The 14,582-nt window shown below is 41.0% G+C and overlaps 1 protein-coding gene across 3 annotated transcripts in view; it reads right to left on the reverse strand.

Moving 5' to 3' along the window:
* The window catches only part of KCNQ1 (potassium voltage-gated channel subfamily Q member 1), a 316,467-nt gene that overhangs the window by 267,589 nt on the left and 34,296 nt on the right, over positions 1-14,582 (reverse strand). For all 3 annotated transcript variants that reach the window (XM_030451196.1, XM_030451195.1, XM_030451198.1), the window contains exon 2: positions 11,891-11,981. In XM_030451196.1, the coding sequence (XP_030307056.1) occupies positions 11,891-11,981 (91 nt within the window). The remainder of the gene's footprint in view (positions 1-11,890; positions 11,982-14,582) is intronic.

The raw sequence follows: 14,582 nt of genomic DNA on the forward strand, positions 1-14,582 counted from the left end.
CTATATTATTTTTCCAATATTTTAACATGGTTTGGTTACCAAAATGTAACTTCCTCTGCTTTCAAGGTCTCCAAGATCTGAGATCTTTTCCTTCCACTTTATCCACTGCATCACAAATGTGTTGGTATGTCCACACCAGTGGAAACTTCAAGTTCAATATAGCCAGTTTCAAAATATATTTATATATAGTCAAAATGTATATATATATATATATCATATATATATACATCAATATAGTTTCAACATATACATATAGTCAATATATATATATCTCAATATATTATATATATATATATTTATAAATATATATAGTCAGTTCAATAATGCCCTTAATTCTCATGGTTTTTTCCTTTGCAGATGAGACAGCAACTCCTGAAGCTTCCAAATCAGAACTGGAATTCTTTACATCCTTTTCAACTCCATTGCTTTAAGAAGTCATGTAACTCAGAGGGCTTAAATATATAAGAGTTTCACTAGAGCTGGATCCTAACATGTAAGTATGAAAAGACTGCATCTGAAAAATCCTACTCACATCCAAAGCAGTTATTTATTTTTCTATATTTATAGACACACACACTATGAAATAATAAAGTTGCTATGTCAGAACAGGGCTAAACAAATGTTTAGTAATGATATTCTCTGTAGAGATATGTGTCTGGGCATTGGTTGTATGGGTTTTTTTTTCTTTTTATCAAAATAATTGCAGTAATTCAAACCTGGTTTTGTAATAATAATCCTGATGACATCATAGTAGAATTATCCCCTCTGGGTCAGGTGGGCAACTGTGTGCTCACCACCACCTTAAGGACAGCCAAGAGAGATTGAAGATATTTCCACCCCCTCATTACTGCACCTCTCATCTTAAAGATCACCACCCACAAAGCTGAGCAATGATGTGGAAGTGCTCTCAGCATCCTTTCACCTAACCAAGTTAGTCCAAACCATCCTTGGTGGTAAAGCAAGGTTTTTGGGGAGAGCTAAACACAGAATATGGAAGGAAAGGCAACACAGCCCAATTTTGGGCAAGGTAAAATCCCAAGCTGGAAGATGACTGCTGCTTTAGCTTTTTCCAGAGAAAATGCTCCTGCAACCCCTCCTACACCCAGCCTGTTCTGGAGGAGTGTGAACAAAAGAGTTTTTGTTTGTAGAGACAGCCCAGCTGCCAATTCCAAGTTCAATACCTGGCTCTGGGTTACAGGAGGGCATGCCCAGACCTATAGGATAAAGTTAATTTCAGCTAAGTTTGTCTTAAATCAGCTGTCAGGCTGATATCCTACTGTCCTGCAGCTAAACAGATGCAAAATCCACATAAAGTGCTACTTAATTCAGTGTTCAGTCAAATCAATCCAAAAGGGACAAATAGAGATAAGGATGCAAGGTGAGGGCCAAAACCTCAGTGTGTCTACAAATATTTAAAAAAAAAAGAAAAAAAAAAGAATAAGAAAAAAAAGTTAAGTTCTAAATTAAGAAATGAGCCAAAAAAATGAAATATATTTCTTTTTTTCAGTGTTATGCTTGCTGCTCCCTCAGCCTGAATGGGTGGAGCAGCCCAAAGGTGGGGCTTCCCTAGATGGGCTCTTTCTCTGCTTCAATGCCAGGCTGCACAAGAGGCTGCTCACCCCCCTCTCACCTTTTTTACCAGGTTATCTGTCTGGGCTGCAAGGGCTACAGAGGTAGGAATTATCTTTTTGAGAATGTGGACCTCTCATTCTGCTAGAGGTTGTACTAGAGCTTACAAGTGAGGCCCTTCAAATGGGCTACAATAATAATAATAATAAAAATAATAAGAAGAAGAAGAAGTAATAATAGGTAGTAATAACCCAATAATAAGTAATAATAGTAAATAATAACCCAGTAATAATAAATGATAAATAATAATAGTAAATAATAATAAATAATCATCATCATCATCATCTTTCTCAGAAGGATAGCACACAAGTCTGCCTGTAGCTCGGGTTGCAGATAAAGTTTCCACCACCCTTTTAACTATCAAAAGCTCACAAATCTTACTCTGAAGTTCCACAAACACTTTAAGCTGGCCCTGCTGCCAAAAGAAGCAATTTCCTCTGGCCAAAAAAAAGGTTACTTTGAACCCATGTGGGTTCTTTAAGGCAGTTTACAGCATCACAGCCCAAATGCTTATGTTGGCACAGGGAAGGGAGCAGCAGGACCATTTCTCCAGGTGGCAGTGCCAGTTTCTGCAGGCTGAAACCCATTTTGGAAAAGTGCAGCTTGGGTTCTGTGAAGGATTTCTCTCAGGATGCCAAGTTAGGGTGGAAAAGCTCCACTTCACCTCCCAAGAACGCTGGGAGGTTAAGTACATTCATGTTTGCAAGGAGGAAGATGAGTAAATATTTGATTTTTCTCTCCTCCCTTTTCCCCTGCCCTGGCAACCAAGGAATATTCACTCCAACTTTCATGTACAAAGTGACTTGGAGAAGCTCCTGGTCTGTAGCTATCAAGTTTCTGCCTGGAAGCCAGGTGGAGGTCACTCACCTTATTCTGATTTAAAACTTCTGCAACTTTGCAGCCAAACCAGTCCCTAAATACATTGCACTCACCCTGCTGCAGGGAACCCTGGAAAAATCAGATCCCTTCTCCATATAGTTTAGGTTGGAAGGGGCATCAAAAGGTTATTTCTCAACTGCAGAGGGATAAGGGACAAGTAAACCGACTCCTTTTGCTCAACCCCCATGTGTAAATGCATCCTGTCAAGCTGAAAGGAACAAGGGGAAGCAGTGCATCTGAAGGGAACCTTAATAAAAAAGTTAATAGCATGCTTGGAGAGAAAAAAAAAACCAAAAAACCCAGCCTCAGTATCATTAGCATAAGGAAAACCATCAAAGAAGTCTTGCTTTCACAGACTGGGTGTGAAAACAGGCATTTGGGGTTTTTTTTGGTTATTCAAAGTCATGGTGCTTCTGGGAATTAGTAACAACTCTTGATTCCCCCTCATCTGAAAAGTACAGCAGTGTTTGATGGGTTAGGTGGAAATACCTGATGCAAACTACTCTAAGGTGTAAGTTCCTCCCTAGAGCCAAATAGGAGAAAGCAGCAGAAGGTATTGCATTGCACAACCTGGGCACCTCCCCTTGGGAGCAGCCAAAGCTCAGGTTGTGCCAAGAATGCAGAAAAGAAACCACAGGATGGGGCAGCTCTGGCTCCTCCAGCAGCTCAGTACACACACCAAGCTCTACAAGACAATTAATTCACTTTATAAGCTGAGATGAAGTATAAATGTCCACAGAATGTATCATTGGACCCTGAATCAACAGCTCTAATAAGCTCTTTCCCAAGATATTTCTCATTTCTGAGATAAAATAGGAATGGCAACAGGACTACAGGAACCATCCTAGAACTCTTTGTGCAGGACTGACACAGCCATGCTAATGCTTTCCATGCAATCAGACTACAAGTGAGATAAAAATGGATTTAAAACACTAAATATGAGCTAAATACAGCTTGTATTACATAAATTAAACTCTTCTGCTCCCTAGATTATCCTGAAATACAAGCAGACACTGTTAGGGAAACCTTCCCTATTACACCCTGACCCTATTAATACTGATGCACACAGGAAGCTCTCCTGACTGCTCAAATGCATAACTGGAAGTCTCATGCCATAAAAAATGTCACTTGTAAATGTACAACCTCATTTAATCACCTGTATCTTTGGATGTAAAAACCCAGCACTTGGAGTCTCAACTTTCCCACCTCTCCTAAAACCAGGGAATAAACTCTCACTGGGGGAGGGAGGGGGAAGCTCTACTCAGTACAAATGAAACCCAGCTAGAAGTATTTTTTTTTCTAATTATTGCTAAATATCAAAATATTTCCTATTTATAGAAATAGATATGTAAAAAGCACACATATAAATACACATGTAGAAAGAATAAATTGATCTCTATACCTTGTTTCTTCTCTGAGCACAAGGTCAAGTGTTTGTAACCTTTTTCATGGCAAGGCAAGTTTCTAACACTTGCTCTTTCCCTGCAGTTAGCACTCAATGTTGGGATGCACTTTCCTGCCATCAAAGGCAGAAGCCAAGAACTCAAATAACAAAGCTTTCAGAAAATGAACATTACATTAAAAACAGCCAAGGAAGCCCCCAAGAAGTCCATTTGTGGGGGTTTTTTAGCCAGTTCATTGAATTTGCTTAATCCAACATCACAAAATCAAAACTTTGTGCACTTAAATTTGTTATTTTCTCTCTGCTAACTCCTGGAACCTCCTTTTTTCTGAGCCAGTGGCACTCACTGCACTTCTGTGCTACAATTAACACCACACCTGCAGAGTTTATTCCAGTTTTGCCAACCAGGGGCCACTTAAAGCCATTCAAGGGCCACCAGGTCGTGACAGCTGGCAACCTCAGCCCTGTCTCAGTAGTCTATCAGATGCAATCAATTGCAAATAGAACTCCAACAGACTCATCCCATTATTTCCTAGCTAATTCCCTCTGGGAAAACAAGCCAGCAAGCTCCCACTTTGAATCATGAAGCTACTTTTTGCCTCTGTCCCCCCCTCCCTCCCCAGATTTCCCTTTCCCCTCTCTTTGCATCAGTTCACTGCAGTGTTTCAGCTTTTCAGCTTGCTGGGTGTTCTGTTATGTCAGCTGTTACATTACTCTTAAAACAATAGACTCCAGCTGGCTGGGGTCAGATGTGAGAACAAGGACCTAACAAAGCCAGGGACCCTCCAGTTATCCTGAAATTGAGATACAGGCTGAATGTAGCACTTAATGACAAACTACTTCCCAGACATTTGGGCAAAGCATAAAGGAAACACCTGTCACTGCAAACATTACACACTAATCCACAGCAATCCTAAAATTCAAAATCTTTCTTTTCACTGCTTGGCTTTACTGTGCCACAAGTTTTTTTGTTGGTTTTTTTTTTCCCCCAAAGACAGAATTTGCATGATGCTGCAAGCTTACTAAAATACTGAAGAGTGAACATGTGTATAATTTCTTTTAAAATGTGTAATATAATAATAATAATATTACACTACTATTATACTCTAAATAATATTCACTTAGAGTTAGCAAGCAAATGCTCTCTGAGCTTCAAACGGATTTACACCCCAGAAAAGTTTAGTCAAACAGTGGAAAACTCAACAAAAGCAAACAAAAGGTGTAACAACAAATTTATTTTTTTTCCATTGGTGGCATTTTCCTGGACACACCTTTGCACAGAATTTATTGGGGTGCAGCTCTACTAAAAATCAAGAAGCAAAACACCAGGATACTTCTGGTAGAGCAAACAGAGGTTCTTGAGAACAGGTGAACCAACAACAGATTTTTTTTCAAAACCTTGTTTTTCAGAACTCTTCTTTTTCCATAGTTTTTAGGAAAGGCAGAAATGGGAGTAATTTATTCTTATCATGCACATCTAGAAATCATTTTTGGTGGTAACTTCTCTGAAGTTTAGCCAGATAATTTTGTTTTCCTTACTGAAAAGGAAATATCTAAGACAATAGCAAGAGCATTCTTGGAAGGACACAACATACTGGAAATCTTTCAATGTGTTAACAACTTCTGGATCTTTTTCTTTCTCCTCCATGCAAATACTCATCATCCAGCTTGTTTCACTGAAAGCTTGAACTCTTTTCACATTTTGCTAAAAGCCATCCAGGTAAGCCAAAGAGCATGAATTTGGTGGCTACAACCACAAAGTGGCCAGAGTTGTCTCTGGCAGCAGCCTTTACACCCTGGCTTCCACAATTACTTTTTGTTGATCACTCATACAAAATCCCCCAAGCTCATGTAACAAAAGCATCTCTCTCTAAATAGCTCCCTTCTCCCAGAAAATTTTCTTTACCTTCTCCAGGCCATCATCCAAGGTCAGATTGCAGCCCCCCCAGCATGGTCCAATGCTGCCCTCCACAGATATTCCAGGGAAATTATAGATCAAGCTCATGAGACAACAACCAGCAGCTCACTTTTCCCTTCCTCCTCTTCGCAGCCTTTCCTTCTACATCCCCTCTGCATTCCTTTGATATTCCTCTTCAGCTCAGACTTCATCAACACCAAACGATAACAGGCTTGTCTTTTTTATTTTAAACCCATATTAAATTGACTCAGCTGTCCCTAACAAGCTTATGTCCCCTTTAGAAGCACCTGATTTGTCTGATTTGGCTCCCCCAGACCTGTTCAGAATGGACATAAAGCAATATATCACAGCTGTACCCAAATTATGGTCACTCAACCTTCTGAGACAAATCCATTGAATCTCTTACACATCATCTTTGCATTAAATGCCTAATTCTTCTATAGAGAGCAGGGGAGGTGACAAGGCATTGCTTTGCCAACAGCTGGAACAAATTAAGGTGTTTCTGCCAGCAGATTTCAAACCAATGCAGCTGATTTTGCAAACCAGCATCTGCCAGCAGGACTCAGCTACAAAGATCAGAACTCCAGATTAAAGCCTGGTGAGAAACACCTGGGTTCAGATGGAAGATTCTTCCAGCTGCTAACTCGATTGTCACCTAATGAAAAGGAGGGCAGGGCTTATTTTCAGTTCTATTCACATTTCCCCAGCCTTCAAATCACTCACATTTGGCCTTTTTATTCCAAAAGAAGATGTGGAGAAGCTGACTTGAAATGAAAGCTGAGTTTCTCAACTTCAGCTCCCAGTGGAGTGAGAGAAAGCAGTGAGTGATCCCCTGGATGGGTCCTACCACAGGTCCAGCAAAATAAAGGGATTAAAGAGCATCAATCCCCCATGCTCAGGTCTTCATCACCAACTGACCTCACCCTGAGTCAGACCAGGGGATGTTGTTGAGGCTACAAAGACAAATTTTTCCTTTTCTCAGCAACAACTCTTCTTTAGAAGGAGTCTGTAGGCTGCATCATCCTGTAGGACCATAACCAGGCAGCCTTTATAGACATGAATCCCATTTAATTTTTCACAGGGATGAAAATCCACTGATGTCCTGATCATAGCTTTCCATCTTGGCCTTCTTAAGCAAGGAGGAAAAATCAGAAAAAAAAAGTATGCTGGGACCATTTTGAACTATTTGAACCATTTGTTCTTCAGATTCAGCTGTAGGCATTTTTCTTTCTCACAAGAGTCACAAAATATTTCAGCAAACAAAACCCAAGTCTTACACCCAAACATTATATTAAAAGAATAAAATCTAGATTTCTTCTAGGCCTGGACTCTGTGCCACTTTCTCTTAACTATAGGAATAATTTCAGTGCCAATAACACAAATGTTAAGCACCCAAAACTATTACCTTTTATCTTAATTGATAGTCTTTTTCATGCTTAAAATCTGTTTAATCTTTTCAGTAAGGAGTTTGCTAAAGCAGCAAAGGAACTCACACAACAGAAAGCTGAAAGGAGCTTATACTTTCATCATAAAAACATACTTTTTTTTTTTTTTTGTTGGAATCAATATTGAAGTGAGATCCCTACAAGAAAATAGCTTTTTCAGGCACACTAATATCCCTTGCTTCAGCAGAATTTTTAATCCCCTTGGATCAGGCACTTGGATTTTCTTAGATCATGCTGAGATAACAGCATTCTGCTGTGTTCTGGCACCATAAAATCCTTGCTTATGAAAACAAAAGAAAAATACAGCCTCTCTGGGAACATACATCTCTCCATTACTTTTTTTTCTATAGTTTAAACGTTGTATTCTCAAAATCAGGTTTTTTTACACAGCTATACCTCATCCTCTTTATGAGTCACTGCTTGAAATGGGCCAAGTGCATTTCTACCCTGCAAACTGATGATCCTTTCACAGCCTTGGCTCAGGTTCCAGCTCCTCCTGGGCAAGTGCCAGAGTTAAGTGGAACCAATCCCCTCCCCAACAGCACCATCTAGTGAAAAAAATAAATCAATAAAAGGGAAAATAGATGCAAATTTAATTTTCACTGCATTCTGGAAACAAACAAAAGGGCAATTCTCTCCTAATCTCCCATTACAACTGTATTTAGGGATAGCTTTCAGCAAGGCTTTTTGCCTTGTGAAGTGTGGTGACAAGCAGGGAAAGATTCAACTGCTAATTTTTTTGTAAGCTTTTTGTCTAAAACTGGAACACCATTTCAAACACAAACTTTCACTTGTTTGTTTTTCCAGCATTAAGCTTGCCCTTTTTTTTTTTATTATTGTTATGAAAAATAGAAGCATTTTTAAATGCTTTAAAATAATTGATGACATAAAATCTTCTATTTCCTCCTCTAGCTGTGGGAGGTGATTCTGTAAGGCAAGCAGCTCCAGAGTAAAAATGAAATCACTTATACAAATAATCCCAATACCCTTTTTACATCTTCTTTTTGTAGAATATCCTGTATGATTATATTCTTAAGTATGAAAATCTTGTTTATGAAAATGGGTACACTCAGCTTCCATCTATAACCTGAATGTGCTCAGGCTCACTGATTCCAAGAGACTCAGTGCTGAAGTTGTGTAGGTGCTTAAATCTTTCACAGGGTCAGACAAAAAAAACATTTTCACCATTTTTCACCATTTCTTGCACTTCCAGACCTATGGCTACCTGGCTAAAGCCTCCTCCCTGACCAAATAGAAGAAGTCCACAGATCTCAGGTAGACAAAATTTCAAGGCATGACACTGCACATTTAGGACCACAAAATATCTCAGCTTTCTGTTTGATGCATCCCAAAGCATTGGGAGAATTCCACCCTACAGAGGAAATGCCATCCAGACAAAAGGCAATCAGCTTTTGTACAGAGCTACAGAATTTTCCCTCTGGAACACAGATGGGGAAAGGTGGACTCCATTTACAACCTTCAAAAGAAAGAATTACAGGTCTTGAAGTGTAACTCTAGTTACTTTAATAACCCAGAACACATACTCGGGGAGTAGAATTCAAGTTTCCTAGAATGAGGTCTCATACACATCAAATTCTACATGGTAAAGGTTCATAGAATCACAGAATAGGCTGGGTTGGAAGGGACCTCAGAGATCATCAAGTCCAACCCTTGATCCACTCCCGCTGCAGTTCCCAGCCCATGGCACTCAGTGCCACATCCAGGCTCTTTGGAAAGATCTCCAGACACGGAGAATCCACTACTTCCCTGGGCAGCCCATTCCAATGCCTGATCACCCTCTCCAGAAAGAAATTCTTTCTCATCTCCAACCTAAACCTCCCCTGGCACAACTTGAGACCCTGCCCTCTTGTCTTGCTGAGAGTTGCCTGGGAAAAGAGCCCAACCCCCCCTGGCTCCAACCTCCTTTCAGGGAGTTGGAGAGAGTGATGAGGTCTCCCCTGAGCCTCCTCTTCTCCAGCCTCAACACCCCCAGCTCCCTCAGCCTCTCCTCATAGGATCTGTGCTCGAGTCCCTTCACCAGCCCAGTTGCCTCCTTTGGACCTGCTCCAGCACCTCAATCTCCTTCCTGAGCTGAGGGGCCCAGAACTGGACACAGGACTCAAGCTGTGGCCTCACCAGGGCTGAGCACAGGGGCAGAATCCCTTCCCTGGACCTGCTGGCCACGCTGTTCCTGAGCCAGCCCAGGATGCCATTGGCCTTCTTGGCCACCTGGGCACACTGCTGGCTCATGTTCAGCTTCTGTCAATCCAGACTCCAAGGTCCCTCCCTTCACCACCCCAAGCAGAAAACCCCTCAAGATTTCAACTCCTCCTCCTAGAACATTGTTCCCACCTTGCTGCTATTTTGAGGTCCCTCTCACTCATTGCAAATCAACTTCTTTGCCCTTCTTTGCTTGTCCCTGATGACAATGTTACTGGCTCCAAACACAAACTATTACTGTGCTAGAACTCTACCAACACAAAGAAGAAATTCATTCCCACAGCAAAGCAGCAGAGAGAGCTCTCCTCAGCCTTTTTGGCTCTCCTTTCATCACCATTAGGGGATGAACCTTGCACTCTGCTTTCTTCCTCTTGTTTTTTAATCCCTGTATGCTGCTACATTTTCTTTTACTTCTTTTTTTGCAGTTTGCAGTCCTGTGTGATTAACTTCCACCTTAAGAATTCACTTATATCTAATTTTAATACCCTTGTAAATGACACACCAGAATAAAAGTAAAACCTTAAAATAGGAACAGAATAGGAAATTTTACTGGGTAGACACTAACAGGAACCAGACTGACGTTTAGATGGGTGTTGCAAGATGCCAGAACTCCTTTGAAAATCCCACCAAAACTGGACAGAGCAGATTGGGATTGGCCCATCCACTGCTTGGGATCACTGTAATCCCCCTCAGTTTCTTGATATTGCCACAGTTAATCCTTTAAGAAAACAGTATCAGAATATGGATACTGAATGAACAACCCAGTCCTGAATTCCCAAGAAACTGTAATAGGAAGATTTCAATGTAAAAAAAAAAAAAAATTAACAGTAATTTTTCTCAATATATGGAATAGAAATATTGATTCACACTATTTAGAAAACAAGATAACACAGGACAGAATGAACAGCACATACACCCTGGTTATTTCACACATTTTATGCAATCCTAAATGTATTGCACAGATATTACACCAGTGATTTATATTACCTATTACACACCAAGGTGGTGAAGGAGCTGGAAGGAATGTTCCAGGAGTGGCTAAGGACACTGGGTCTGTCTGGTTCAGAGCAAAGGAAGACTTAGACTTGACATCAGGAAGCATTTTTTGTACTGAGAGGGTGGTAAAAGGTTGGAACAGGCTTCCTAAAGAGATGGGGGATGCCCAAACCTGTCAGTGTGTAAGAGGAATTTGGAAAATTGTCTCCCTAATAAACTTTAGGTCAGCCCTGATGTGGTCAGGCAGATGCAAAGATCATTTTTATAGGTCCCTTCCAACTGAAATAATCTGTTTTATTCTAAAAATCCTCTACCAAGAAGATATCTTACTTAGAAACAGTGATGGACACTAAGTTTAATATACTATATTCTTAGTCTTCTAATAACCAAATTAGGCAGAAGAACCTTAGCTTATTGAATAGAGATTGAAAAACATATTTCATGTTCAGGTTAATAATGAGATCATATATAAAAATATTACTGGTGCATAGCCAAAAGAACTATTTAGAATAAAAATAGAAATTGCTAGCATTTGCTCAGTAAGTTAACAGTTTCCTAAGTAAAACAATGGCCACTTACATACAAATACAAAATCAATGATTCAGCAGGTGTATCCCCCATGAAGGTACAAAGTTATTCATTTTTTTTTAATGTTTAAAATCATTCCTCTCCAAAACTAAGGCTCTTGAATGAGATCTAAGCTGTAGAGTAATATTCTTGGAACATTTCTTGCTACCTACCTGCTGCACATTGGTAAATGAGTGTACTATAAAAAAAAAGATTACTGCATTTTCTCTACTAAAGTGCAAGTGCATAAGGAAGGCAGAACAAGCTGTTTTAACTCTAAAGTTAATGAAAATAAATTTTCCACTTGTGAAAGTTCTACCTGACATCAACTGTAGAGAGACATTGTCAACCAGGTGCTTTGAGTTGCCAAAGAGTGGGTGTGAGTCCACCTGTGCCTGATTAGGACAGGCCCCTATTGGGCATGAGCAAGACCAGGGGGCCAATAAAGGTGGGACACACACCCACAGAAGGCACCTCAGCTCACTCTGGTGTGAGGCATGGAGAGGCCAGCAGCTCGTCGAGCCTCTGGAGCAAGAAAGGCTCTTCCTGCTACACTTCTACCCTGGAAGCGCTGTGTGGTGGCTGGAGTCCTGGAAGAGACCAGCAGCTCGTCGAGCTTCAGGAGCAAGAATGGCTCCTCCCACAACAATCAACCATAAAGCACTTCCTCATGTTTTTTAATTTTTTTTTTTTATTTTTTAGCTCCCTATAGTCAGGTGTCTGCTCTTCTGCCTGGCAGAAAAATGGATTAACCTGAGGGATTCAAGATTTGATGGGGGATTAGCTGAGTTCAGAACAAGCAAGCATCGCTCACATCAGCAACCACATACATACCATCCAAAATAATGTCCCTGTGGCAAGAGCTGCATACTGTTCAATTGTGGAAAGCACACTGAAGATCAGGCAAATCAGCACAATAAGGAAGCTGTAAATAAATAAAAAAAATATATTAAAAATTTAAAAAAAATTTAATGTAGTCTAATAAGAACCTAGAGGTAAGTCAGGGAATTTTGCCATTACAAACTCTCTGTGCACACTGAAATGCCTTTGGTATTGAATTATCTTAAAACACAGCTGGTAGATTCATGCTGGAAAGTTTATTTCTCAGCAGGCACTGAGTTTTTGGGTTGGACATAGAACACAATAACAGAAGCTTAACCTGCCTCTAAGACTTGGTATTTCCCAATGTTCCTTCCAACTGTGAGGGCTACAGCTGAATCCCCCTCACCACCACCCCAACTTATTTCAAGTATTTTCCTTTCTGCTGTTTCAAATTGTAGAAGAATTTCTTTTCTCTGTGAAGAGAAGTCCCACCTAAGCCAGAACCACTCTGGACATTTTATAACCAATGCCCGAAAGGCCCCAGATAAATATAATCAATTTGGCATCCAAAACACCAGGCACAGGCAGCTTCCAAACAACTGCAAGTTCCTTTTTTGAAAAATTACATGAGAGGTGAAGACGACTTAAAGCATTAATTTAAAATCACAGAGCTGGTTTTTAAGAGATATTTATCTTATTTTTCACAATTCTGTGAAGCAACACCAATCCTTTGCACTTGAGAGAAAACTGCTGCAAAATCCAGAAACTAAATCACAGCCCCCCACATCTTTTAAAAAAAAAAATGACATAATGAATAAAACAGAACTTGAGGAGAAATATTAAAACAGGACATTAGTTGTAAATAGTCATGGCTCAACTGAAGTCACCCACAGCTTTTATCTCTTTTTCTCATGAGAACTGCAAGGGGTGGATCTTTTGAAAGGCCAAACATTGAAGAAATGAAAATTGTGTGCAAGTGGACATTACAAACCACACTGCCCAGTGATCCCTTCAAAAATACAGTGCATGTAAGGCCAATCCCCATGGAGACAAATGATACTGTAATCACATTGCAAAATCCCAGAGAGGAAGTCTGTAGGAAATTAGGTAGAAAAATCAAATTTAAAAATGAAATTTATAGCAGAGAGATTATCCCATCCCAATGCAAACACACTTTTACTTAAGCAAAGTATAAATATGTTGATGTTTCTCTAAAATCTTCTTGGTTTACCTCTAATTTTGGTCATTCTCAAACAGAAGGTGCTGCCTGGGAAAGCAAAAATGAGGCAGTCATGTGGATCAGAACATGGAATCATAGAATCATAGAATTGGCTGGGTTGGAAGGGACCTCAGAGATCATCAAGTCCAACCCTTGATCCACTCCTGCTGCAGTTCCCAGCCCATGGCACTCAGTGCCACATCCAGGCTCTTTGGAAATATCTCCAGACACGGAGAATCCACTACTTCCCTGGGCAGCCCATTCCAATGCCTGATCACCCTCTCCAGAAAGAAATTCTTTCTAATCTCCAACCTAAACCTCCCTGGCACAACTTGAGACCCTGCCCTCTTGTCTTGCTGAGAGTTGCCTGGGAAAAGAGCCCAACCCCCCCCTGGCTCCAACCTCCTTTCAGGTAAAGCTATGGAGCTATGTTGCCAGGATGCCATTGGCCTTCTTGGCCACCTGGGCACACTGCTGGCTCATGTTCAGCTTCCTGGCAATCCAGACTCCCAGGTCCCTTTCTGCCACTCTGCGCCCAGCCTGGAGCTCCCCATGGGGTTGTTGTGGCCAAAGTGCAGGACCCGGCACTTGGCCGTGTTGAACCTCATCCCATTGGAATCAGCCCAACTCTCCAGTCTGTCCAGGTCCCTCTGCAGAGCCCTCCTGCCTTCCAGCTGATCCACACTCCCCCCAGCTTGGTGTCATCTGTGAGTTTGCTGATGATGGACTCAATCCCCTCATCTAAATCATCAATAAAGATATTGAACAGAACTGGGCCCAACACTGATCCCTGGGGGACACCACTAGTGACCGGCCGCCATTTTGATGCAGCCCCGTTCAGCACCACTCTCTGGGCCCGGCCCTCCAGCCAGTTCCTAACCCAGCACAGGGTGCTCCTGTCCAAGCTGGGCGCTGACAGCTTTTTCAGGAGGATGCTGTGGGAGACGGTGTCAAAGGCTTTGCTGAAGTCCAGGTAGACATCACCACCCCAGCCCAGCCTATCTGTAATATTTCCACAATCACTGAAGACATCTATTCCTAACATCAGGAAAATTCATGGAGATTCCTAACAACATGAAAATTAATAGCTAAGGGGCTCTGGACAATAATTTCAACACAGAGGCACTAATTTAAAGCAAACAAGGTCTAAGTTTTGTGAACCTGAGCAGGACCAATCTTGACATCAACTCGGGAAACCACAAGAGGGCACCCAAACAAAGATGATCCCATTTCCCTGCTTTCCTAAACAAACAAATAAGAACCCAACAAGTATTAAAGGTGAAAGTTTGTGACACAAACACACACTCCGGGTAAACTGTTTGCCGAATTTCTCTGCTTCTTATCATTAAAACAAGTGGAAGGGGACATAAGAAAAAAGTGCCAGGGCACTACCTGCTTCTATAGGTTTTTATGTGCATGGATCTGCCTCAGTCTTCCTCATTTTATTTCATTTTTTTCAACCCCAGAAACACTCTTGAAATGGAT

The sequence above is a fragment of the Calypte anna genome, chromosome 5, assembly GCF_003957555.1.
Source record: "Calypte anna isolate BGI_N300 chromosome 5, bCalAnn1_v1.p, whole genome shotgun sequence".
In the NCBI taxonomy this organism is placed as follows: Eukaryota; Metazoa; Chordata; class Aves; order Apodiformes; family Trochilidae; genus Calypte; species Calypte anna.